The sequence below is a fragment of the Lasiosphaeria miniovina genome, assembly GCF_030549165.1.
Source record: "Lasiosphaeria miniovina strain SMH2392-1A chromosome Unknown B0T26scaffold_3, whole genome shotgun sequence".
Classification (NCBI taxonomy): Eukaryota; Fungi; Ascomycota; class Sordariomycetes; order Sordariales; family Lasiosphaeriaceae; genus Lasiosphaeria; species Lasiosphaeria miniovina.
In genome coordinates, this window is record NW_026848222.1 from 6356302 (window position 1) to 6381097 (window position 24796).

At 56.6% G+C, this 24796-nt stretch overlaps 8 protein-coding genes across 8 annotated transcripts; 6 read left to right on the plus strand and 2 right to left on the minus strand.

Moving 5' to 3' along the window:
• Window positions 1–331: 331 nt before the first annotated feature.
• B0T26DRAFT_641676 (major facilitator superfamily domain-containing protein) lies at window positions 332–2714 on the plus strand (the record flags this gene model as incomplete). Its single annotated transcript, XM_060437364.1, has 5 exons — window positions 332–643; window positions 712–993; window positions 1068–1403; window positions 1466–1648; window positions 1854–2714. 5 exons carry the CDS (start codon window positions 332–334, stop codon window positions 2712–2714), a joined length of 1974 nt encoding a protein of 657 aa, XP_060299425.1.
• Window positions 2715–3813: 1099 nt separating this feature from the next.
• B0T26DRAFT_706604 (uncharacterized protein) lies at window positions 3814–4128 on the plus strand. The gene has a single exon (XM_060441818.1). It carries the CDS (start codon window positions 3860–3862, stop codon window positions 4094–4096), a length of 237 nt encoding a protein of 78 aa, XP_060299426.1. The 5' UTR covers window positions 3814–3859; the 3' UTR covers window positions 4097–4128.
• A 2309-nt stretch (window positions 4129–6437) lies between these two features.
• B0T26DRAFT_706605 (pyridoxal phosphate-dependent transferase) lies at window positions 6438–8319 on the plus strand. The gene is made up of 2 exons (XM_060441819.1): window positions 6438–6635; window positions 6710–8319. Exons 1-2 carry the CDS (start codon window positions 6485–6487, stop codon window positions 7996–7998), a joined length of 1440 nt encoding a protein of 479 aa, XP_060299427.1. The 5' UTR covers window positions 6438–6484; the 3' UTR covers window positions 7999–8319.
• Window positions 8320–10970: 2651 nt separating this feature from the next.
• Window positions 10971–12114, plus strand: B0T26DRAFT_262156 (uncharacterized protein). Its single transcript, XM_060434051.1, has one exon. It carries the CDS (start codon window positions 11302–11304, stop codon window positions 11854–11856), a length of 555 nt encoding a protein of 184 aa, XP_060299428.1. The 5' UTR covers window positions 10971–11301; the 3' UTR covers window positions 11857–12114.
• B0T26DRAFT_262152 (ankyrin repeat-containing domain protein) lies at window positions 12115–12960 on the plus strand. Its single transcript, XM_060434050.1, has one exon. It carries the CDS (start codon window positions 12373–12375, stop codon window positions 12904–12906), a length of 534 nt encoding a protein of 177 aa, XP_060299429.1. The 5' UTR covers window positions 12115–12372; the 3' UTR covers window positions 12907–12960.
• A 3027-nt stretch (window positions 12961–15987) lies between these two features.
• Window positions 15988–16620, minus strand: B0T26DRAFT_604678 (uncharacterized protein; the record flags this gene model as incomplete). Its single annotated transcript, XM_060435802.1, has 1 exon — window positions 15988–16620. A coding segment is annotated over one exon (633 nt), but the record flags the coding sequence as incomplete, so codon positions are not given.
• Window positions 16621–17872: 1252 nt separating this feature from the next.
• B0T26DRAFT_750771 (uncharacterized protein) lies at window positions 17873–19342 on the minus strand (the record flags this gene model as incomplete). Its single annotated transcript, XM_060445276.1, has 4 exons — window positions 17873–17964; window positions 18581–19013; window positions 19045–19152; window positions 19262–19342. 4 exons carry the CDS (start codon window positions 19340–19342, stop codon window positions 17873–17875), a joined length of 714 nt encoding a protein of 237 aa, XP_060299431.1.
• Window positions 19343–22548: 3206 nt separating this feature from the next.
• B0T26DRAFT_740384 (Rho GTPase activation protein) lies at window positions 22549–24415 on the plus strand (the record flags this gene model as incomplete). Its single annotated transcript, XM_060443836.1, has 5 exons — window positions 22549–23052; window positions 23109–23167; window positions 23205–23644; window positions 23712–24166; window positions 24218–24415. The coding sequence occupies 5 exons, from the start codon at window positions 22549–22551 to the stop codon at window positions 24413–24415; spliced, it is 1656 nt and encodes a 551-aa protein (XP_060299432.1).
• Window positions 24416–24796: the final 381 nt, after the last annotated feature.

The window sequence follows — 24796 nt, forward strand, 5'->3', positions numbered from 1 at the left end:
TTTCCGTCGACAATACCGACGGCTGTTGGTTGGCTAGAGCTCCCTTTTTCCAGGAGCCAACCCCCTGGTCCCTCGGGCTTGACGAACTTCCCGTTACTCCCACCCCGCCCGCCCTCCATCATATTAATCGGTCAAGTTCGCCTCTTGGCGGCCTCTCCTGCTTCATGCTCTACCTGCTTTCATTTGTCTCCCTTTCAAGTCCCGTGGCCTTCTCTTCTTACCCTCTTTAAATTGTTTTTTTTAGTGGAGGGAGGTGAAAAAAGGCGACTTTGCCGCCGCTTTCCCCGTATTTGTCTCGGGCCCAGGAGCTGCGGTCAACATGGCGGTCGAGATGCAAAAAAAGACGGCCCATGTAAGGGACCCGTCTGACAGTGAGCCCCCACCTCTCCTATACGCTCGCCGGAATGGTTGCCGGACTAACACGCCTAACGGTGCCGATGTCAAGCCTCCTCGGCCCGCTCAGCCTGCCGAACGAGAGCACGCCAGCTCGGAACATCCGCACGCCAGCTCGGAACATCCAGACCAGTCCGAAAAGGGTGACAAGCTCGACAAGCCCAACGACGCCGACGTGGTCTACCCAACCGGTCTAAAGCTCGTCCTGGTGCTCTCGTCCATGTTCATCGGCATGTTCCTGCTGTCTCTGGTAAGTCACACCCCAACCACCCCCCCTCCTCAAGACGGGGGAAACTCGTTGCTAACAACGACGTCCAGGACCGCCTCATCATCTCGACGGCCATCCCGCAAATCACCAACGACTTCAACTCGGCCGGCGACATTGGCTGGTACGGCACCGCCTACCTGCTCACCAACTGCGCCTTCCAGCTGTTGTTCGGCAAGCTGTACATGGTCTTCAGCATCAAGACCGTCTTCCTCGCCTCCATCTTTCTGTTCGAAGTCGGCTCCGCCCTGTGCGGCGCCGCCCCGACCTCTGTCGCTTTTATCCTCGGGCGTAGCATAGCCGGCCTGGGGGCGGGCGGCATTGCCGCTGGTGTCGTGAGTGTCTCCCCCCCCCCATTCTGTCAGTGTTATATCCGCCGGCTGCTGACCAACACTTTGCGCCCTGCCAGATGGTCATCATCGTGTACGCAGTCCCACTACAGAGCCGGCCCAAGTACCAGGGCTTCTTCGGCGCCGTGTTCGGCGTGTCGTCCGTCATCGGCCCGCTCGTCGGCGGCGCCTTTACCACCCACGTCACCTGGCGCTGGTGCTTCTACATGAACCTGCCGCTCGGCGCCGTCGTCATGGCCTTCATCTTCCTGCTGCTCGACATCCCCGACCGCCCGGGCACCCACATCCCCCTCCGGGCCAAGGTCGCCCAGCTCAACGCCCTCGGCTTCGCCGCCCTGCTGCCCGGCGTCGTCTGCCTGTGCTTGGCCCTGCAGTGGGGCGGGACTACCTATGCCGTGAGTGTGTCTTGCGTCCGCTGGTTTAGTTTCCGTTGTGGCTGACATGCGTGGCCGGGTAGTGGAGCAACGGCCGCATCGTCGCGCTGCTCGCGCTGTCCTTTGCGCTACTGATCGCCTTCGCCGCCATCCAGGTCTGGAAGCCCGGCCAGGCCATCGTGCCGCCACGTGTCTTTCTGCAGCGCAGCATCGCCTCGGGCGTGCTGGTCAGCGCCTGCGTCGGCGCGCACTCGAGCCTGTTCAGTGTGTTCCCCCCCTTAATCTCGTCCCCTCCTTAATCTCGTCCCCTCCTTAATCTCGTCCCCTCCTTAATCTCGTCCCCTCCTTAATCTCGTCCCCTCCTTAATCTCGTCCCCTCCTTAATCTCGTCCCCTCCTTAATCTCGTCCCCTCCTTAATCTCGTCCCCTCCTTAATCTCGTCCCCTATGGATCGGTGTGCTGACGTGGTAGACAGTCTACTACCTGCCCGTGTGGTTCCAGGCCATCCAGGGCGTGTCGGCCGTCGACAGCGGCATCCACCTGCTGCCGATGGTGCTGCCGCTGGTCGTCTCGTCCATCGCCTCGGGCATTTTGGTGTCGCGCATCGGCTACTACACGCCCTTCATGATCTTCGGGACCAGCCTGACGGCCGTCGGCGCGGGGCTGATCACGACGCTGAGCGTCGACGCGTCGGCCGGCCGCTGGGCCGGCTTCCAGGTCGTCTACGGCTTCGGCATGGGAGCGTGCATGCAGGGCGCTAACATGGCCGCGCAGACGGTGCTGCCGCGCGAGCTGGTGTCGATTGGCGCCTCGCTCATGTTCTTCTCTCAGCTGTTGTTCGGCGCCGTCTTCACGTCTGTCGGCGGCAATGTGCTCTCCAACCAGCTCGCGAGCCGCCTGGTCGGCATCTTGCCGGGCAGCGGGAACGGGGGTGACGCGAGTGCGGTTACCGGCACTGGTGCCACGGACCTCCTCGACCGCGTTCCCGCGCAGCTGCGGCCGGCCGCGCTGGAGGCATACAACGACTCGCTGCGCGTGTGCTTCCAAGTTGCGCTCGTCCTAGCGGCTGTGTCGATTATTGGCGCGCTGACCATGGAGTGGCGTAGTGTCAAGAAGAAGGGCGGTGAGAAGGGCGCGGCCGGTCACAAGGCCGCTGAGGAGGGCAAGGCTGGCGGCAAGGATGCGTCTGTTGGAGAGAAAGAGACGGAAGCTGACAAGGATAGGAAGGGCAGCAAGGACAGCAAGGACAGCAAGGACAGCAAGGACAGCAAGGACAGCAAGGACAGCAAGGACAGCAAGGACAGCAAGGACAGCAAGGACAGCAAGGCGTAAGAAATCGTTGCAAGCGGCATCAGCTGTGCCGGAGAGAAGATCCGGTATTGGCGGATTTTCCGTTCTTTGGAGTACAGACAAGCTTCTCTCGAGTGTCGCGGGGGCAAGGTTGTAGAAGGGTATAAGTAGGTGTACGATAATGCTCTCGTTCAAGAGCCGCTGGTTTATTTCATAATTGCCGGTAGTCACTAGACTAATTAATCAAATGCCGCTCTTTTGTGAAGGCAGACATTTACGAGAGTCAAGGCTGCAAGTAGGAATGACTGTATTCATAAAAGAACCAAGCTAAGGAAAGGAAAAGGAAAAGAAGAAGCCTGCAGTTCCTGCAGGCCGTGGTTTTGTGGTGGGGAGGGGCAATTGGGCTAGTCCTAATTGGGAAGAGTGGGGCTCGATTTGGGAGCGTGGGGCTCCAGGGTGTAGCCTGCAGCCAGGGCATGGTTGCGGTACCACGACCATAGTTCGGCCGTGCCGTAACATCTTTTGTCTTGCAACTGTCGTGATTAATTAGTTATCCAACAGAAACAGCAGTCGAAGAAAATGCTTTGGCTGTTCCATTGGCAATCTATTACTCGGCCAGGGTTGCAACGTCGTCCGTCCTGTATTAGCCTGACTGCGGAGACCGGCATTTAGCAGTTGAAAGAAGTCTCCCAGCATAAGCCTCGCGGTCGCATATGGATACGGCTAGAAAATTTAGTGGCGTTACGGCCTTGTGAAGTATCGGAGGCCACCGATTTCTACATAGGCGTTGTCACTTTCCACGGCGTACTAGATAAGATGGGTTGAGGAATGTTGTTCCCACCATGCCAAACCGGTAATCCTCGACGAGCAGCCCAACGGTCAAACTCGCGCGCAAAGTTAATCGCGCAACCTACGGCATATCTGGACGCCGAGGCTGCCTACCCAGCTACGCATATCGTTCAAGAACTTGACTCCTGTCGTACCGACTTTTCGCGACAGCGATGGCAACAGAGCAGAGTTTCTGCAACATTTGCGTCGACTTGATCCGTCGTCTCTCAAGCAAGAACAGGGTGTTGCAGGACTGCCCTCGGTACATACGCAATGGGGAATACTACGACCCTATCTGGCATCACGCTGATCCGAGCAAGCTCGCAGTTTCAGCAAGACGATGCACTCTCTGCTATTACATGGTTCGCGCTATGGTCGTACATAAGGCGCCAGAACTTATTACCGATAGGATTGACTCGCTGTGTATCATCCAGAATGACAAATATGATTGGATCTCCGAAGCGGAGCGTATGGGCGACATCTACGAGAATTCCCATGTCACCCTGATGGCTACCGACTCACAGGACGGACGTGGCGGGTTGTTCCCACAGCGCGCAACTTCGCCCCCACTGTCACGGCACGGCGGTAGGCGCTGAGGCCCTACGGATGCGTGACCATACTATAACCCACTATAGAATTGCAGCCTGACGGCTTGTAATTCTGGCATCCTTTTGGAAGGTGTGGTGCAGCGGTAGTGGGTGTTGCTAAACGCCGTCACAATTACAAGCCGCCCTACGGCTGCGGGTTCGAGCCCTGCAGTTGCAAATGAGTCCTTTTGTGAATAAAGGTAGTTTGGGGATCCCTATAGTATGCCCTAGCCCGCGTAGAGCTCCCGAACCGTAGTGCTCGAGGTTCCGGGGTAGTCAGACCTCTACGCGCCCCGCGGGGCCGAGGGGGGGGGTGATGTCACGGCACGGCGGTAGGCGCTGAGGCCCTACGGATGCGTGACCATACTATAACCCACTATAGAATTGCAGCCTGACGGCTTGTAATTCTGGCATCCTTTTGGAAGGTGTGGTGCAGCGGTAGTGGGTGTTGCTAAACGCCGTCACACCCACCCCCTGTCAGCCACTTGATATTCCGTACCATCCAAGTAGCACCTCAACGTCGAGTCCATATCACGACGATTAGCTAGGCTACGCATTCCTAGGCTATGTGTCGGGCGAGGATCCGGCCTAGTGCGATAGAGGTGACCCGCGGAGCGCAAGCTGTTACGGGCAAGAAATCCGTAGGGGCATCCTAATGACGAGGGCCTGGGTGACGCAAGAGCTTGCTCTCTCCCGCAGGTCTGTTTAGTATACCTCGCGAGGGCTAGTATGGGTATGAGGACGCTGCATGCTGAAGAGGACGGGGGTGCCTACGATACCATGCGCACCACGTCGAGTAGTAGGACGGTAGACTGGCTAGAGTTTATTTCCCTGCACACACGAGGGCCGCAACATTTAAGAGAGACCGACTAATATCCTTGCGCGGTATTTTCAATGAGCTAGCCTCCAAGCGGTCAGGGGAAACGTATCACTGGGGCCTATGGAAAAGCAGTATCCACGACGGCCTCCTGTGGCGGCCGCTGGAGATCCAACCGGGCGGAACCAACCCCCTCAGCGCGCCGTCTTGTTCGTCGGCAATGTTGAAGTGTCAATGAAATTCCTTGGACTCTACGCCGGGCGACGGCGTTTATGACCCTCGGAAGTTGACCGACCAACCGAAACAAGAGATAACGTGCGCCAGGACCCTGGGCGGGGCCTTCCTCATCCTCGTGCATGTTCCCGATAGCCCGCCCACTTTTCGCAGGGTCGGCCCTGGCAATGATGTCGACAGTGGTTATAGTTATTCATGGCCTGATCGTGCATTTGGAGCCATGTGGGCTGACGAACCCAAGGTTGGCCTTGATGGAAAGCTGATGGGGAAGTCGGTGAAGACTATCCACGTCATCTAGCGGCGGAGACCCCGTACTAAGCCCATATCACCCGCAGTTGGCCGTCTACAGCAGCCGTCCACGGGAGGCTATCTGTTGGAAAGGGGCGCTGTATGGGACTTTTGTTTATTTGCACTTTACCCCTGATACCCCTGAATTTCGGGTATCCACAATCTGACGGGTGAGATAAGAGAAGCTCAATCTGCCGCCGACTAGCCCTCTACTAATGCCGGACTTCATGCGGTTGTGGATGTTTATGTGCACGGACAAATTGTAAGAGAATTATTCCAACTTGTGCAGGCTTTCCTAATCATTGCACTTGGCGGCAAGTAAATAATGAAATTGGTGAGACAAAGCACACGCCAACAACATTTCGCTCCTCCCAATTAACAAAAGCCCTCTCAAATTATTTAATTGTTTCCGTCAGTGCATAGCATCCCAGTCTTCAACGGGACTGCGCATTGCCAGTCCATGAAATAACCAAGGCCTGGCGCTAAATCGGTTGTTAGCACTACGTCACCCTAAAGCTTAGCAATAACGCTTAGCAATGACGCTTGGCAATGACGCTTGGCAATGACGCTTGGCAATGACGCTTGGCAGATCTAACGTGCCCATGAATTCAATCCGACCTGGCGTTGGCGATCATGGGCTCCCAACGACGGGCCCTGGCTGAGGTGCGCCCGGTGTCGGCTTGAAGCGGCCTTCGGGATTGCAACGGCAGCGACCCGATTCTGCATGGCGTGTCTGGAGAGCGCGCCCTCCCGTCGACAACGGCCAAGCCAACGCAGCGCCCAACGAGGCACGTGTTATTGCTCCCGACTCTCCACTGCGACTACCGGCAATCGCTAATCGGTGACTTCGGTGACTCCAAAGGTGGGGCCCACAACTGAGTCACAACCTTGGGTTGATGGCTTGAACTCCGAAAGATTAAAAGACCGCCCGTTCTGTTGACTTTTCGGGTTCCTGTTTAACCACTTCTTCCGAAGCAGCTGCATACCCCGCTCCATCCCCCCCCCCCCCCCCCCCGACCCCCGATCCCCGATCCCCGAACAACCACACGCAATACAGCATGGGCGACTACGTAGCCGATCTTGCGGTGCGAGTCAAGGCAGCTGGGGCCGCCGTCGAGGGCCAGGATGGAGAGGCCGGCGGGCTGCAGTTTGGAAAGGAGCTGGCAAGCCACTTTCTCTTTGACCGGGAATACCGCAACCTCAACCACGGTATGCCCATGACTCCCAAACTCGGGATAGAGACACAAACTCGGGACAGAGACACAAAACTCACCCCAGTGCAGGTTCCTTCGGGGCGATCCCGCGCGCCATCCAGGCCAAGCAGCGCGCGTTCCAGGACCGGGCCGAGGCGGCGCCGGACCCGTTTATCCGGTTCGAGAACCCGGAGCTGATCGACGAGTCGCGCGCCGCCGTAGCCGAGATCCTCGGCGTGCCGACCGACACGGTGGTGTTCGTGGCCAACGCGACCACGGGCGTCAACACGGTGCTGCACAACCTGGTTTGGGCGGCCGACGGCCGCGACGAGATCCTCTACTTCGACACCATCTACGCCGCCTGCGCCAAGACCATCGACTACGTCGTCGAGAGCGGCCGCGGCCTCGTCGCAAGCCGCAGCATCCCGCTCGTCTACCCCGTCGACGACGCCGCCGTCGTCGCCGCCTTCCGCGCCGCCGCCGCTGCGTCGCGCGCCCAAGGCAAGCGGCCCCGCGTCGCCGTCTTCGACGTCGTGTCGTCGCTGCCCGGCGTGCGCTTCCCCTTCGAGGCCGTCACGGCCGCCTGCCGCGACGAAGGCACTCTGTCGCTCATCGACGGCGCGCAGGGCATCGGCCTGGTCTCGCTGACGCACCTCGCCGCCGTCGACCCGGACTTTTTTGTCAGCAACTGCCACAAGTGGCTGTTCACGCCGCGCGGATGCGCCGTGTTCTACGTGCCGCAGCGCAACCAGCCGCTGCTGCGCTCGACGTTGCCGACGTCGCACGGCTTCGTGCCGGCGCCTGACGGCGGTGCGCCGGCGCGCCGCGTCGTGTTTGCGCCGTCGGCCAAGAGCGAGTTTGTCAACAACTTCGAGTTCGTCGGCACGCTCGACAACGCCCCGTACCTGTGCGTCAAGGACGCCATCCGCTGGCGCGCCGACGCGCTGGGCGGCGAGGACCGCATCCTCGCCTACACGCACGCGCTGGCCAAGGCTGGCGGGCAGCGCGTCGCCGAGATTCTCGGGACAGAGGTCCTCGACAACGCTGCCGGGTCGCTGACGCGCTGCGCCATGGTTAACGTCGTGCTGCCGCTGGCCGTTGCCGGCGCGGACGAGGCCGATGAGGGATTGAAGCAGCTGCTGGACAGCGGGAAAGTCGCGTTGGTTCCCGAGGCCGAGGCCGCCGACTTGGGCAACTGGCTCCAGCAGACGCTGATCAAGGAGTACAAGACGTTCCTGCCCATCTATGCTTACCGCGGCCGCTTGTGGTCGCGGCTCAGTGCGCAGGTCTATCTTGACTTGGATGATTTCGAGTGGGCGGGCCAGACCCTCAAGGCCATGTGTGAGCGAGCTGTTGCGGGGGAGTATAATAAGAACTAAAGAATGGAGCTACTCAGAGGCGGCGGAGTTTTTAGCCGGTTTATTTTCTGCTCTGCTTCGTGGGGACGGTGATTAGTTGAGCCGTTCCAAACTGGTGTCACGGCACAGGAGGGATGGCGGGAATGAGGAATTCCTAGCCTCGATTATATTCTGTAGTCTAGCTCAACGAGGATGGTTCCAATTTGGCGCCTAAGGCATTGCGGGAAGACAGCCTTGACAATCTCCCCGAGGTTGGCAGAGGCTGTCTTCTGCATTGAAGATAATAGTCAGGTAGGTATCTTTGGTATAATCGGGGGTCAATTGAATGGTGGGTGCCAATCACCTCAGTCTCGCCTAATCTGCAGGTTTACGTGTGCGGCGGATTTGAAGACTTCTGAGCTAATTAATAAACTCTGACCGCTGCGCCAGCAGGCCCAGCAGATGGTGTCAGAGCCCTGGCCGTCATCCAGGCCCCTTTTGCTTAGATTACGGGTTGGATGACTGCGCTAGCCTTGATGTCAAGAGGTCTGTTTTGGCCCGCATACGCCAAATGTGCCCTCTTCCCGCAAACACAAAGCGCATACAACACCCACCACCCTCAACGTCACTACTCCCTACGCCGTAGCCCCCTATGAACTCCCAACTTGCCAACGCCTTCCTGCAGACTGCGCAGGGCTTCCTCGCGGCGCCTGCCCCAGCCCTGGCCCCGCCTACTGTTCCGGAGACGGGCGCCCTGAGCCAGGAGCTCCAGAGGCACATCGAGGCCGCGCGCGATGAGACCCTCGAATACCACCGCACACATCGGCCGCCCAACACGGTACGGATCTATGGCCCTAAGCAAAAGGAGTGGAAGCCTTGTTATGTTACACAGGGCTTTCCCCCTGGGGGCTAGTACCTTCTTGGCGATTGGGTCGATGAGGGTAAACTCTTACTCTTTATTAAGGAGGTAGCATCGCGCCCCCCGCGCAAAGGCATGAGGCTCGCCGAAGAGAGGAAGCGTAAGGCTGCAAGCCAGGCCCAGGGCCAGCCGCCCTCTAAGAAAGGCCCTGGTCCTGGCCCTCGCTCCTCTAATCACCTGGTTGTTGAAGGCGAGGACGATGAGGAGCAGTCGGACCTCGTACTCATGTACAATACTATTCGGGGCTACGTCTCTGCGATTAAGGAGCTTTGGTCTTTGCACACCTCGCAAGGACTACACTGTGCACCGCAGCCGAGCCGCGTTGCTTTGAAGGTTTTGGAAATATCGATTATCCGAGGCGAACATACTCGCTGGAGGGAGACCGGGGGATCTCTACGTTCCGTGATGGCTATACCGGCTCGTAGATTTCCGACCTCCACCACCAAGTCTGGAACGAAGGCTTGGGCCGGGGCACAGTTGAAGCGTTACGGACCCAGGTTGACTTTTTTCTGGGGAATTCGATGCTTTTACGCTCGAGTAACCGTTTACCGCTCGAGCTTGCAGACCTTTTCTTCATGCCATTACCTAAAGAGGGCACTAATGGCGGTGGCTGATGCTTAGTAGCAGTTATGGACCAAGGCAAAACAAACCAGCACGGGCGGCTTGAGTACGGCGCTGTTCTCCGCCACCGGAACTACCAATCATACCTTATAGGCGCCTTATCCACGAATTCGCCGTTGAGTCCGAGAGCTTCTTATCGAGGTTGGCGTTATCACGCTTGAGGAGCTTGATATTATACCAGTCTTGGCTTTTATAGAAGTAGGGAAAAGACTCGCCCGACATATACCAACGCCAGAAGAAGTATACTGCAAGAGAGACTATATGATCTTAACGGTATCCAGGGCTCCAAAGTCTCGTATATACCACGGTCATTAGGGGTGCGGATTTCTAAGGCGAATAATGTGCCTAAGGCGCAAATTCGACGTGGAGGACGTTGGAATAGCGATCAGATGACTGGCTGGTACCTGACCGAGTTGCCGCGCTAGTTTATGCGAGGCGTGGCGGACTTTAAGCCAGATTACGCCTCCAGCTACTTTATTTTACGCGAAACGATTAAGCCGCCGCCTTCTTTACGCCGGCAGGTCTGGTCACGGCTCGACCGCTGGCGCCAAGCACATCTTGACCTCCCTGGTACTAGCGAAGTGGTTGAGCCAAACCTGGCTATAGGCGGATTCCTTGAGTTTCTTGTTAGGCTCTACGATATTTTCTCCAAGATTCGGTATTTATCCGGCAAAGCCATCCAAGCCACCCTATCTTTTATAACAACCTCTTTACCACGGCCGAATATACCACCTTTACCACCGTAGTTATAGCAGCAACCGATACACTTTATTATAAAGATCTATACCTAGTTACTATCTAAAAAGTAATCCCTTTAGTTAACGAGCTTACTTAACCAGCTTACCGCCAAACTCGACGACTTTCTTATAGGGTCCTTAAGTCTTCACTTTATACCGGGAGAAGCCGGATATTACCCTAAGGTCACGATCCTACAAGCCAATACCGCCATCAACCTACACCACCGTCTCTGTCAACCTAAATATAAGCCAGCCGCAAGCTACCACCCTCAGTAACCTGACAGTACAAGCACCAATACCAATACCGTCATATAAACTCTCACGCGAAATAGCCATAGTCCCTAATCTATGGAGGGAGTGGATAGTAGGGCTAGCAGGCCTTCCAGCAGTTATATCGCTAGATGCAGCACACGAGAGCCGTTAGCGGTCTCCATCAGAGTGGCAGTACTACTCGATGCGTAAGGTAATCATTAACGAGATCATAGCCATGGCAGGGAGTCCAAACAATATAGATGGAATAGCGGTTGCAATAGAGACCTTAGAGCGACGGCGAGCCCAGGGGAAGGCATCGTTGGACAAGCTGATCAAGCAGATAAAGGGGGGCCGGAAAGGCAGGCCAGAGTAAATAGATTGAAGGTTGGGGTTTTTAGTTAGTTCAAGGCAAAACAATTACATTCACTCAATTATGGCCCGTTTGGCCTCAAAAAAATCGGCATCTAGTACTCTTATAACTAGTTCTTCATATACTCCGATTTTAAAGCCATTATAGGCTCTATTGCGTACGTAGTCGCCGTATAAAGTCGGCGAAGGCCAGTTTTGGTGATGTCACGAGCCGATTACGGATTTGGCGGGGTCAGCGGCGGATCCGCCACCCAAACTGAGCACTGACCTACAGCGACTACACCATAGGCTGCATTTGCGCGCTCCCTATCGAGATGGCCGCCGCCCAAGCCATGCTTGACCGTTTTCACAAGTCCCTACGCAAGAAGCCAAACGACAACAACGCCTATATCCTAGGCAGCATTGGCCCGCATAACATCGTTGTCGCCTGTCTGCCGACGGGTGGCTATGGCACAAGTAACGCCGCCGTCATTGCTACCAACCTTTTTCGATGTGTGTTTGCTCGTCGGCGTTGGCGGCGGCGCCCTTGGCAAAGCTGACGTTCGCCTTGGCGATGTTTTAGTCAGCAACGCGGTAGAGCAGTATGACATCGGCACGACGGGGCCCGATGGCCTCCGAAGACGTCGAGTCCAGTACCAGCCACCCCAAGAACTACGAACAGCCATCTCGAGATTGCGAGCTCAGCATGAGTTCGGCCAGAGCAGGCTAGCCGCCGTTCTATCCGAGATGGGACGACAGCATCAGCCCATAGCAAATACGCGCACCGGAATTCACTCGAGGACTTCGTCTTCGAGAGCACTACGACCATGTTGGATCGGCGAGCACAAGCCGCTAACGACCGCCTCCAGAACAAGAATCTTCATAAGCTCGCCGCACAGAGTTGCTCAAGTCGCTAAGGTTCAAGGATATGGGTTCCCGCTATGCAAATATCAAAGCTGCGCATGCAAAAACATGCCAGTGGCTGCTCCAGCATCCTGCGTACGTGGATTGGTTAGATCCTAACAAGCTCTCTCAACACTCTAGCATTTTGTGGATCGACGGAAAGCTTGGCACCGGCAAGTCAACGCTCATGAAATTTGCTTACGCCGACGCGCGGTCGAGAGAGAGGGGCTCCGACGAGGTCGCTATCACCGCATTCTTCTTCAACGCGAGAGGGAGCGACATGGAGGAGTCGGTAGAGGGCATGTATCGGGCTTTGGTTCTTCAGCTCCTGGACAGGTGGCCAAATCTCTAGCACCCATTCGACGATCTGGAGCCAGTTCCCTCAAGTACGACGCTTGGAGGCTACGCCTGGACAATCGAAGGGCTTGACGGTTTCCTCCTCTCCGTCATATCCAAAGTCGGCCGTCGACGATGAATCTGCTACGTCGATGCTTTGGACGAATCCGACGAGAAACAGGTCAGGTCGATGGTGGCGGGCTTCGAAAGCCTCGGACAACGCGCTGCCAGGTCTGGCAACGTGGCCCGGCTCCGGCTTCTCCTCGATCGCGGCGCCAAAGTTAACACGAGAAACGATGCATGGGTTACGAGGATTCGCCTCTCATATTAGCTAGCCGCGGTGGGTGGGGTGCCAGCGTGCAGCTGCTCCTCGACAGGGGGGCCTTCGCCGATGTAAGAGACTGCAATGGTAGGACGCCACTGTGGAACGCTGCTAGCCTCGGGCACCGAGACGTCGCGAAGCTTCTCGATTCGGGCGCTGATGTCGATTTGAAAGACTCGGGCGGTCACACCCCGCTCTGGGCTGCGTGTGCTAGCTTGGTCGAGAACGAGGTCGGGGAGACAACAGGAATCCATGTGCCGCTCGATCGAATTGCCAGCGCCATTGCCATCGACACTTATGCCAGCGACATTGGTGCTGGCGGCGACGTTGATGCTAGCGATGACGTTGATGCTAGCGGCGACGCTAGTGCCGCCGATATCGACTGGACGGGTAACCAATACTGTGCACTACCGTCACCAGCCGCCACCAGTCATAGACGCTTGGGTGTCGTGAAACTGCTCCTTGACGAGGGCGCTGATAGAGAATCTATGCTTCTCAATGCGGTAACTTAAAGTTTCATGGCTTCCAAAGAGCTAGAATTCTAGCTCCAAAACAATGTGCGTGGCCTCCAACCCCCCTTCCCAGGCGGCTCGTGCGCGGCCCCATTCACTCCCCACCTACTATTGTCTACTGCTCCAGAACATACTTCTCTTGCTGTACAAAGGTGATATTGGCGAGAGCATGGAAAAGGCTGCTCGCTCGCGTTCCTGGAGAGCTAGATAGTGCTTTACGCGTGGTGAGGGGTTACCTTTGATATCGTCGGTGTATCGGGGGTTATCGTTGACGCGAGGGACGGGGACGGCCATAGTGATCAGGGGTCCGGGGGCCGGGGAACAAGGGGCTTGTTTACACCCTTGCCCAATATAATCTAGTCTACTTTTCTGTCCTTTTTTCTTGGCCCGCTCACCTCATTTAAGGGGTCCGGCTCGCATAGTGTTGTCTTTGTGTGATGTCTTTGTGGTTGTTGTGTTGTGGTGCCTTTTCACCGCTTCACTGCTTATTGTTGTTTACTGGGAAATTTGTTCCAGGCTGCTGAGCTATTCTTATGTAGCAAACTGGCAAGAAGCAATGGCGTAGAACTAGTGTTAGAATCCTTCGTGTAGGTTTTTTCAATCTCATTTCGCTCGGCCATCGTTCCCGAATGAAACAAGGGAAGAATCTGGCCACGAATAACGTCTGCGCACACGTTACAATGACCTAAATGTTGCTTTTGGTATTAATAATTATCTCCTGAAAACAAAAAGCAAAAGGAAACACTATTCGAGATAAAGCTGTCCCGGCAAAGGCACGGAGATGTGCTCTGCGTACTTCATAGCGGCCAGACCCCCGATGGACACGGCACCTCCCTGACCTCAGGTGGCTAGACGAGGCTGTGATCGTGGTTCGAAAAGGGTCGTCAGAAGTAACGTCAAGCGATGTGACCTTGTCTAACCCAGAGGCACCGATAGGTCAAAGCTTCCAGGGTGTTGGCCGGTTGGGGTTCCGATTGCTGTCTGGAACGTGTGCTCTGAGGCTTCCTGCGGGTGCCTGGATCTTGTGGCGTTTGGGGGCCAATTCGTGCCGGTTAGCAGATCTACTTGGGCCAGCTCCTTGGGCCAGCTCCTGAATGTTAGCCATTGCGAAGTCGCCGCGATGGCAATGAAACAGGGATTAATTGGACCCATCAGGATTTTGCGTTAGGGCTTTATTTAAGCTGATATAGCAAAGAGAGGTTTCGCTTCTTTGTGTGGACTAGGGAGCAGGTGGAACTAGAGAACACAAAGTGAGATGCGGTTCGCGACGGTGGTCAGAGGACATAGCTTACCTATTTGAAAGACTCAGTGCTGAAGAAAATGAATAGAGTTGGAACTAACTATCACGAGAAGCGAAGCTGAAACCCTAAAGCAAGCCGTTCAAAGACAAATAAGCTCTCAATGTTATGTTTTTTCAGCTTTCATGTTTTGATCAGGTGTGTGTACCGGTTCCGAACGAAGAATGAGGGACAAAGAAGATAGAAAGGTCGTATACAATAAGAACATAACCCCGTCTCCCATTATGCCCATCACACAGACTCATCTTCCTTTTTGAGAGTGACCATGGCCTCTGATGATTCCACTAGAACCTTCTCTGTCGCTGAGCGAGACAAATCTCTTTCCACGTCCTCAAAGGGTGCCCTGAGCCTCGGATGGCGCGCATCCGTCATGTCGAGCACACCCATGCCCGCGCCGCCCATGCCCGCGCCGCCCATGCCCGCGCCGCCCGTCTGTCTCACCACAACCGGCACGGCATCCACGGCGCCCTTCCACGGGCCCACGCCGAGCTGCTCGTGGGCCAGCCGCTGCAGCTGCAGCGTGTCGTTCAGCGCCCACTCGAGGCGCGCGGGGCTAGCGGCCGCCCCTTTCCGCGTCCCTCTACAGCACCAACAGCACGCCGCAGCAACCGCCTCGACGTTCGCCGACACCACAATCACCACCAGGCCAAACACCAGCACAAACACCAGCCCGAATAGCGAGAACGACACGTGGTACGGCGAGAGCATCTTCTGGCTGGCGCACAGCGCACGCTCCTCGGCATTGGCAGGCCGCGTCAGCGCCGACTCGGGCAAGGCATCATCCCCACCGCCGCCACTGGCCGACGGTCCGGCCGCGGCATCGACAAAGGCGCGCTGCATAGCCGCCAGCGTGGTCGTGAACCAGTACTGCATCTCGAGCTGCCACTGGCCGTCGGGTAGGGCGGCCTGGAAGCCGCCGCGCAGCGACGCGCGCGCTAGAAGGTCCGCGCGCATGGCCATCTCGGCCATGTTGGCGTTCGCCGTCCCGGTGACGCCCGACAGCCAGCTCAGGCGGTTCTGCGCTTCCTCATCCCTGTCAAACATCAACACCAGGTCCTGCGCCACGTCCCACAGCCCGCGCAGCCGCGTGCACTTCTTAGAGGCGCAGAACTGGTACCGCTCGAGGCACGCTAGCGGGGCCCCCGGGCTGTCTTGTCCGTACTCGGTGCGCGGCGCCATGCCGGCCGCGGGCACGCGCGCGCCGATGGCCGTCGTGGCGCGGAACCACGGGTCGGTGACGGGGTCGGAGAAGCGCACTGCGTTGGCCGCCAGGAACATTAGGGTCAGGTCGGCGTTGTTGTTGGTCACGGAAAGCTCGGCGATCGGCGTGAACACGGACCAGGTCGGTACGAGCGTGCCGTTGGCGTAGTAGGCTGGGCGCACGCTGTGTAATAATATAATTAGGTTAGTGGTGTCTTGTTTTTTTTTTTTTTTTTTTTGAGGTGAGAGACAGAAGGATAGCTCACCCCATGCCATACTCCGGGTACGGCGCGGCGGCCTGGTACAGGTTGCCGTTGGTGTAGGCGTCGTTGGACGCCTGGAAGGTGAAGCTGCGGTTGCCGTACAGGGGGCCGAACAAGTAGCGCGTGACGGAGGCGTCGGCGGAGAAGTTGTGGCGCTCGGTGCGGTTCACCATGGTCAGGGGTGCGCAGTGCGCCGTGTAGCGGTACTGGATGCGTTCCGCGGCCGGCGCGTTGAGCCCAAAGTCGGCGTGGCTGTCCAGGAAGCCCGTGTCGAGCTGCAGGTTGGCGGTGTCGCTCTGGCAGATGGCCAGCCCGGCGGGAAACGGGCACGGGGCGTTGGTGGCGGCCGTGAACGGCAGCCGCGGCTCGACAAACGTGTCGCACCCGTAGCCTGTTGTTGATGCCACGTTGCTGCTGCTGCTGCTGCTGCCCGAGTTATAGCACTGCTGGGCGTAGATGGCGGCGGCCTGGTGGCGCCTCTCGCCGCGCGGGCTGAGGACCGTCTCGGAAAGGGTCGTGTTGGTCGTATCAGTGTTGGAGACGAGGGCGCAGTTGGCGCCCAGCATCAGCACCTCGCTGCCCAGCGCCACCTTGGCCGAAAAGCCCGAGGCCACGGCGAGCCCGCACACGGCGAGCACGGTGCCGCCGACGATGGGCAGGATGCGCCGGCGGACGCGTGGCGACGAGCCGCTCCGCCGCCAGGCCCACACGAGCTGCAGGAATTTGAAGGCGCCCTGGGAAGGGTCGCTGGTGTTGCGCAGGATGGTCTGCCGCTGGTGGTAGAGGGTGTCTTGTGGCGTCGTCGCCTTCGACGACGCCTGGTGCAGACTGAAACAGAGGATGCGCCAAATGTGGCTGCCTACGACAGTCACGAAGAAGGCCACAAAGGCAATGAGGAGAGTTCCGTCGGTGCGGCCAAGGGTAAGCGTCGCCCCGAGCACCTTGCCATAGGACCAGTTGGTCCACACTCCGGTGTAGACAGGGTAGTCGGATGAGCCCGAGGACATGATGGCGGCTGGTTCGACACGGGATGGTGAGCGAGTGCGTGGTTTGCGATGGCAGCCATTAAATCAAGAAGAGACCGGACATTTGCAATTACGAGACCTAGATATCTTCTATAGCATCGTCTTCCTGGTCTGCCTCTGCATGGGCGATGCGTAAGTCCATCATACCAGCAACGCCGTAGCGAAACATAGATTCGCCTGCATTGAATATCAACTAGTGTAACATGGGGGAGATTTTGAAACGCCGTTCGGCTCAACGTCGTTGTGCCAGAGCATTGCGCTGATATATCTAATATAATCGGCTGCCACAAGCGCCGGCAAGGTATCACTGCATCGCATAAGGAACTCTCATCTCCCGGCGGGGTGATTGATGTGCCTGGCCCCCAAGGGCGGCGGTTCGGGACGCTGGGCGAGTCAGAGGCACAGTCTATATTGCTCGACGGCAACAGTCTGAGCGGCCCCCAACCCTGCCCCGGGAATGGCACGCTTTTGCCGTTCAACCATCTGTGATCGGACCCCTAATCAACGAGCAATCCCCAAGGACATGGAGCGGGGCGCAGGCAATGCCACCGCAATTATGGTACATTCGTCACTGGCCAGTCTCAAGGTCTGATCAGGCACAAGGGGGTGATGCTGAGCTATAGGGTGATGCTGAGCTATAGGGTGCGGCATAGTAGATCTAGCGTTGTGAGAATGGTAGGCCTTGTGCGGGACTGGAACTGTCGACGAGGACTCGTAGTCTGGGACATTTGACACGGGAATATACTAGCAACTGAATTAAATGATATAAGCTATAGGCCAGGAGAGAAAGGCGTACGCCATCGCGAGTGTCCCTATGGCAATGGAAAAAAGCAGAGGCTTTACTACGTGGCTGAACGCCTTTCTGTAATCGGATATGGAGTATTTTCGTAGGGCTAAGGGCAGATCCTTCGTATTGAACGAGTAAATACGTAGGTCTAATTATTCAATAAGCCTGTCAGAGTATCCCGAGACTCTTGTAATCGGCTAATATTAATCACCCTCGTCGACGTAATTAAATTTCCGCCTCGTATTGGGCAACAAGCACTTTGCATAAAACCATATCGTTGAAAAAATTGCGCCTCCACCGTATGGCAATGATTTGCGGTCCTGGCGCGGGAAAAAAACTGCATATTCAGCCAGTGGGTGTTATTTTCTCGGCCCCGGTCCAGCTTCACGACCTTCATATCCTCGGCGCGGGCAGATCGATCGAACTCGCGAAGATATTTGACATGTTCTTCGACGGCTGCGACCTGTGGCGCGCCGTCGTCTTTGCTCGTGATCAAGAACACTGTCAGTGGTAATATGTTTTGAAGTTGATGACGCTGGTTCAATGACCACAAGTGGGACACAACCCCGGCTAGAATATCTTTGCTTTCCGTGGCCACAGGGTAGGCAATGAACCCGCGTTGGCTTTCCAACGTCTTGTAGAAGCTCATAATGGGGTATTGTGAAAGATCGTAGTCTCCCAAAATCAAGAACCTGCCTAGCCGACTCGAGACGTGGTCGCGAGGGATCCATATTTCGTGGCGCACATATATATTTATAGGGGGGGAAGGGAATGTGTGCCCATCAGGAAGGTTTCAACTACCCCTAGCCGGACACGTGCCAATTCTCGAGACTATACTAACATTGAGCGCTGTTTTAAACGTATAGCCACTGCGGAACTAAGCATCCGGCTGGTATCGCAGTAGAGCAACGCTGGGAATTCGTCGGCCGCGTCCTGAGTGTCGGTGTCACCCATGCCACAGTGGTACTTTTAACCGGCGGTAGACTGAAGCTGATGCTGAACCCAATGCTCGTGTTTGCCATGGGATGCATCGGTATTGTTTCCTCCTCGACGGGTCTGGTCGGGAATGTTCAAGAGCCCTGCTGGAAAAAGGACACGAACTCGGATGAGGATCTGGCAAAGAGCCCGCGATAGCGCAGGCTGTCATCGATAACCTGGTGATGACCTGGTCCTCGGGCTGCTTCCACGCGAAGATGGTGTAGTCGTGCGAATGTTTGCATATCTCTCCCTGCAGGCGTAGGAATGCCCTCTCTTGCTCCCCGTATAGGAGGGGCATGTTGATGTCGAAGATTCCTAGGGGGCAGTAGGCCATGTTTTCAACCCTTGTTGTTGTTCTAGACGAGGCCCAATGCATCCTCTCGCCGACGACAACACCGTGCTGGTCCAGCCGCTGCAAAAATTCTAGCCGTCTCATTCCCAGTGAAATGTTCGAGTCCTTATTCTTGATCTTGCCGTAATATGCATGTCGAATCTCTTTCTTTGAACAGTCGGGCACGTCGGCGAGGTACGCGTAGCAGCGCGCAGATTTCTTATACTATCGGAACATGGAGTTGATGGCCTCCGACAGCTCGGCGCTGCTGGCCTTGTCGCGTGTTAGCCCACGCATACGAGAAGCCGCCGGCCGCAGCGACCCACGCATACGAGAAGCCGTCGGCCGCAGCGGCCTTGACAAACTGGAAAGCCCTTTAGTATCCCGTCTTCCTCTTGACGGCTTCGGCATCGGGGTTGCTGGGCTTGACGGTCATGACCATCTCCTGAAACGAGATTTAGTCCCCCCCAAACGTGCGAGAGGATGGCATAGCGGCCGGGATAATCGCCCATGAATTCTTCAACGTCGAGGGTGGCGGTGTTGATGAGCCTCATCCGGATGGCGAATCTTTCGTTGATGTGTGCTTCTCAGAGCTTCAAGGTTGGCGATGTTCGAGAACCGCGTTATGGCTATTAGGATTGGAGATGGGGTCTCAGCTTGGCCCTCGTCGGTCGTGGCATTGGCGTTAGGTTCGTTGCGCGTTACCTGACCAGCAGCCAGCAGCCAGCCCAAATTCTTACTGCCAGGGCCCCAGGATTCATCATGAACCATTTGGCAAGGTGTCCGAAATACCGCATCCACTCATTCAATACAGCATCAACTAATACAGGCTATAGGGCTAAAAGAAAAAGCTTGCGCCAAGGCGGCTGTCTCGTCGTAACATAAAAAACGCAACTATGGCTTTATTAGGTGGCTGAGCGCCTTTCGGCAATCGGCTATGGCGTGTTTCAGCTATATTCAAGAGATCAGTTTCAATGTGTAGTTGCGTGGTGAAGGGCGTTAGCCATTTTACTTTTGTGATAAATCTAATTTAATATAGAAGTACCTCCCTACTTGGAGAAAGCCTCATTGAAGCAGACGAAATAATATATGTAAGAGATCAGACATACCTGGAAACAGAGGCCCTAGAATCGTTCAAAACTGTGCCTCGTGCTGATGGCAAACAACTCAAGTTATCTTCCGCTGGAAGCTGCCTCCCGGGCAGGAGTCGAGGTCTCTTGGGTGTGGTTTTTTGAGGTTAGATAAGCCTCCAAATAAGAAGCTGACAGCGTGCAGGGAAACTCACTGTGTGATTAGACTGAGTCAAGGCAAACCCGCCAACTCGGGTCCCAGGCTGCTTGTTGAGTATTAATAGCTCCGTTTTTCCTGAAGGAGAAGACCCTTACTGTTACGAACTCCCTGATGCGGACCGAGGCGTATGCACACCAATCGCCGGCCCAGTCGAGAGTGCGTCATCGGATGAAATGGGAAAATGTTAACTGTGCCGCTGTGTAGTGAGGCGGCGCGGTTCCTTGCACGACCCACTCCCAAGTCTTGGGTCAGCCAGCGATGCTTGGTGCTGAGCAAGCAATTCGAGACAGTGCCGTCGAGGGCGAATAAAGCTTAAAGCTGTGGCGAGAGTTCACATCTTGATGATCGGGACAACTCCACTCTCAACCTTCGGATCACTGGAGTGTGGTGAACAACAAATTCTGGACAAGGGAACAGGCTCTCAGTCACTGTAACCCCGCTGTATTTGTCACCGATACGCCTTTTACGCAATCTACACGTGTGGGTACCCGACTTGCAGCAATGCGTCTCGGCACCAGCCAAGCTTCGGGGCCCACGCAAGGATGACCACTGATCGAACCGTCTGTCACCCGAATGTGGTGAACTTGCCTCGGAAACGGAAATGCCCGATTACGACTGGTGTGTGCAGAGACGCAGAGCTGTTGCGGCGCGGGCTTATCGGATGGCGCTCGGAGAGTGGTCGATGCACCCTTGTCGGCGCAGAAGGCGCTAAGAATTAGCTGCGCCGTCGCCCGTCGTTTCAAATTTCCTTCGACAGACCCGTGCCTCCCGTTGGTCGTCCAAGGTGGACCCAAGACGGCCAGCCAGCCAGAACTTCCCCACACTGCAGTCTTTGGGACACGATGGCGCCGTTTGTTGCACAACCTCCCTGGCAGCCACTTTGCCGTGGAGGTTTGTGCGATCTGGAGCTGCAAATCAAAACTTGTGGCTGCCTACAGAGTCAGATTCTGAGAATTTGGGACAGCAGCTGAGCAGCCTCCAAACTCGAATTCTGCCCAGAGACTCGTTCCTGGCCCAGCCCCAAACCCTCGCCAGAAATTCCCCTAGCGTCACAGACCAGGTCGAGAAGCACGCCACTGATTCGTCATAAATGATGCCGCAGGCCCCATTGCCAATGGCAAACCACATCACACGCCCGTGTCGATTGTGGTCTAATTGCGGACCAGTGTCACCAAACCCTAACCCAATCACACCCCCGAGGCACTTGTCGACGGGAGGTCAGGCTTGGCCGGAGCACGACTGCCGAAATTGGCCGTCAATCTAGTGCACGCTTGCCATTTTGCTTGCTTGCCCAGACTTGGATGTACGAGAGGCTCCACCAGCTCCAGGCAGTCGATTTCTTGCGAAGAGCGAGAAGCGCACGTAACGGGATTCCGGCGGCGGGAAGGTGCGCAAAAACAAAAGACCACCAGGGTGTGTCAGGGGACCGGAGAGCGCGAGGGTGCGGAAGGGATGACATGTGGCACGTAAGCCTGAACGAGCTAAGCGGTGTGGAGGCTCCTTCCTGGAGCAATCGATTGTTTGCTAAAATTGAACGGGAAGGATCTCTCTCACCCTCCTGGTTGGCTCTTGCCGTCAGATGAGGCGCGGCAGCCACAAAACCCACCGGCAGCGGTGTGTGGTGGGGAAGGAAACAGGGAAGGCACGACGGGACAGGCAGCATGGCAGACTGATAAAACAAAGCTCGAGCTTCCAACCGACAAAACGAAAGTTCCTGTCACATCCTCGCCCTCCCCTTCATCTCGTCTGGTCGGCTCGCCTCGCTCCTCCAAAGCTTTTCCTCTTCGGAGACAGTTTGCGCAGACAGACCAGCTTGAACGCTGGTGTTCCGCCCAACAAGCAACGCTGCCCCTTTACAGCACCGAGTACCTAAACATTTGGTACTACGGATTCCGCGCCGCACTCTCTTGCACCACATCCCAGCACTCAGCACCTTCCACGCAGCACGCAGCACAAGTCACATCACACGTCAAACAGCACACAGCAGGCACAGCACACAGCAGGCACAGCGCCCAAGCGAAGGACCACGACCCACCTAGACGCAGCGCAGACTGACTGTTGCCCGGCGGCGCCGGATCGATCTGTGGATAGGATCGGGATCAAACGGTGCAGGCCCGGTGCAGCACCCCCGAGGGCGCAAAAAGCTCGGGACAGCCATGTCATGAGGCGGTGAGGGTAGTAATGCCAGTGGAGCCAAGATTGCGAGGTTGCAGTCATGACTGACGACCGAAACCACGTCGGATTCCGTCCCCATGCCCAGCATTCCACAGAGCACCCGGCCGCAGCCCTGTTCGGGGTGGGCGGAGGTGGAAGCGGCGCGGACAATAGTCGCCACAAGCTGAAGGCCAACCCCGCCCTGATATGGAAGCCGTTGCCAGGCCCTCCGCCGCAGCCCCTCCTTACCCAAAACCACCGCGAGCGAGATGTCGTCCAGCCTCTCGGCCATCGAACAAAATACATGCGCGCTCTCATGCAATACGCCGAGCAGGGCACCCTGCCGGCCGTCAACGATGACGTCGACGCCGACTCCGACTCCGATCTAAGTCACGACGGCGACCACGAGCTCGACCGTCAAAACCATGGCGGGGCACTTCGGCCGCATCGACCACAGCGCCCCGTCGCAGGACTGGGTCAGTCGGGAGTCAACAGCACCCCTAGACCGCTGCAGGCCGACATTTCGTGCCGCATCTCGCGGATCCCCTTCACGCAGCCTGGCGAGGTGCCCGAGTTAGTGCCTGATCATGAAGGCGTAGCCAGCGCTCTCGCGAGTCCCTCGACGCCCGGCCCAACGTCGCCGGGAATGGCCGTCGAGCCGGTGCTATCCATCGACGTCGCCGCCTCGTCCGACTCCGAGTTTACCGAAACGGACGCTCAGCGCAATCGCAAGGCTTCAATTCACACGGCCGATTCGGACTGGTCCGTATCCGAACTGGGCATCATCCAGGAGGAGGACGACAACATGAGCTATGCTCCTGTGTCTCCGATGAGCACAGCAGCAACTGCGAGGTATGATGATGTCGACGACCTTAGCCTCGACCACTCCCCGACGGGACACCACCGGCAGACGGCATCAGTATCGGCAATCCCTGGTGTCATGACGACCACCATCACCTCCAACGGTCGCAGCTCGGACGAATGGCGGGTTACCACCAAGTCGGCATCTCGGCGATCAGTCAACCTGTTTTCTCGCCTCCGTAGCGCTGGTCGACTGGGCAGTCGAGCGATCCCAGAAGAAGAGTTCATCGAGAAGCGGTCACTCACTCCTCATGAACTCGTCGCCCCACCCAGAGACAGGGGTTTTGACGAAGGCTTATTTTCGCGTCGACCGCCGCCGTCGTCCTCTTCATCATCTGGCCCTGGGGACATGGAAAGTATCAGGAGGACCGTGTCCTACCCGCCTATGAATGGCCAGAACGGTCAGGCAAAACCTGTCTTTGGCGTGGACTTGAACTCGAGCATTCGCGTGGCACCCATGAAGATCAGAATCTCGCACAGGGGACAGAGCACTTCGTACAGAACATTCCCGATCTGCATTTACAAATGCTGCGAATTCATCCGCAAGTCAAGTATGTTGTCGCAGGCTTCCCGCCCCTGTCCCCTTACCAACATGTGGTTTGCTAACACTCATTGCAGGCTGCACCATCCCCAACCTGTTCTCTGGCCCGGGCAATGCCTTCAATGTTGCCCAGCTCAAGGATATCTTCAGTTCGGCTCCTTCTTATGGGGAGTCATTCGACCTCTCTAGCACAGATTACACCGTCTACGACGCAGCTCGGCTGATATTGCTCTACCTTGAGGAGTTGCCGAAGCCGCTCATCCCTCCCTCGGTGGTCAGGTCGTGGGTGTTGCTCGCGAGACAAGCCGGTGCCATCGAGCCCCCGTGCCCTCGAGTAGAGACGGGGCTGGACTTTTGGGCCGAGGCCTTGAACCGTCTGCCCTTGGCAAGCCGCAACCTCGCCAAGCACCTCCTCACGCTTTTTGCTGAGGTGACGCCCCGCAGCCCAGAGAGGCCCAACGAAATCCCCGAAGCCGACGCAAGACAGCTGGCGTCGGTCGTGTCCAGGGCACTTTTCCACCACGAATCGGATGTAAAGATGAGTGCACAGACAGGTGGAAATGACGCTGGAGACGACAAGAAGAGCAGAAAGAGGAAGCCAAAGAAGAACAACAACAACAACAACAGTGTGCACCCAACGCTTGCACTCGCCTTCTTGATCAAGAAGCGAGGCGAGTACACAGTCTCGCTAGATCGTCTGGACGCGATCAACAGCAAGAAGAATGGTCCAAGCTTGTTCTTGCCCAGCACCAAGGAGATTATGGAGTGGAAGGGTCAGTGAAGGAGTGCGTGATGATGGGAGCTTTAACGAAACGTGAACGAGATGGGAGAGGAGCATATGCGTTGAGATACCCTTTTCTTTTTCTTGTCCTTCCTGGTTGGGTCTTTCGTCGACCTCTCTCATCCATTTGAATTGTTGGCTATTGTGACGGCCCAGTCTTCCAAGCCGCGTTAGGCTTGGGTACTTGGGTAGTGCTGAAGGCGTTTTTCAGGGAGTTTGCTGCTGGTTTCGCGTTTCAAAAAAGTCAATATGTAATGAGTTAGTAGACAAACAAGTCGGTCCGAGTAATAGTTAGAACCAAACAGCTTTATACAGCTCGTAATGTAGATTTACAGGTTATGCAAAGAATGTCTCGACTATGCGAACTGTGTGGTAATTCGT

Excerpts from the sequence above, each read along its gene's own strand:
- B0T26DRAFT_706604 (XM_060441818.1), top strand. The coding sequence starts at position 3,860 with ATGGTTCGCGCTATGGTCGTACATAAGGCGCCAGAACTTATTACCGAT.
- B0T26DRAFT_706605 (XM_060441819.1), top strand. The coding sequence starts at position 6,485 with ATGGGCGACTACGTAGCCGATCTTGCGGTGCGAGTCAAGGCAGCTGGG. Across the intron at positions 6,636-6,709 it reads ATACCGCAACCTCAACCACG|GTTCCTTCGGGGCGATCCCG; the intron begins GTATGCCCATGA and ends ACCCCAGTGCAG.
- B0T26DRAFT_262156 (XM_060434051.1), top strand. The coding sequence starts at position 11,302 with ATGGCACAAGTAACGCCGCCGTCATTGCTACCAACCTTTTTCGATGTG.
- B0T26DRAFT_262152 (XM_060434050.1), top strand. The coding sequence starts at position 12,373 with ATGGGTTACGAGGATTCGCCTCTCATATTAGCTAGCCGCGGTGGGTGG.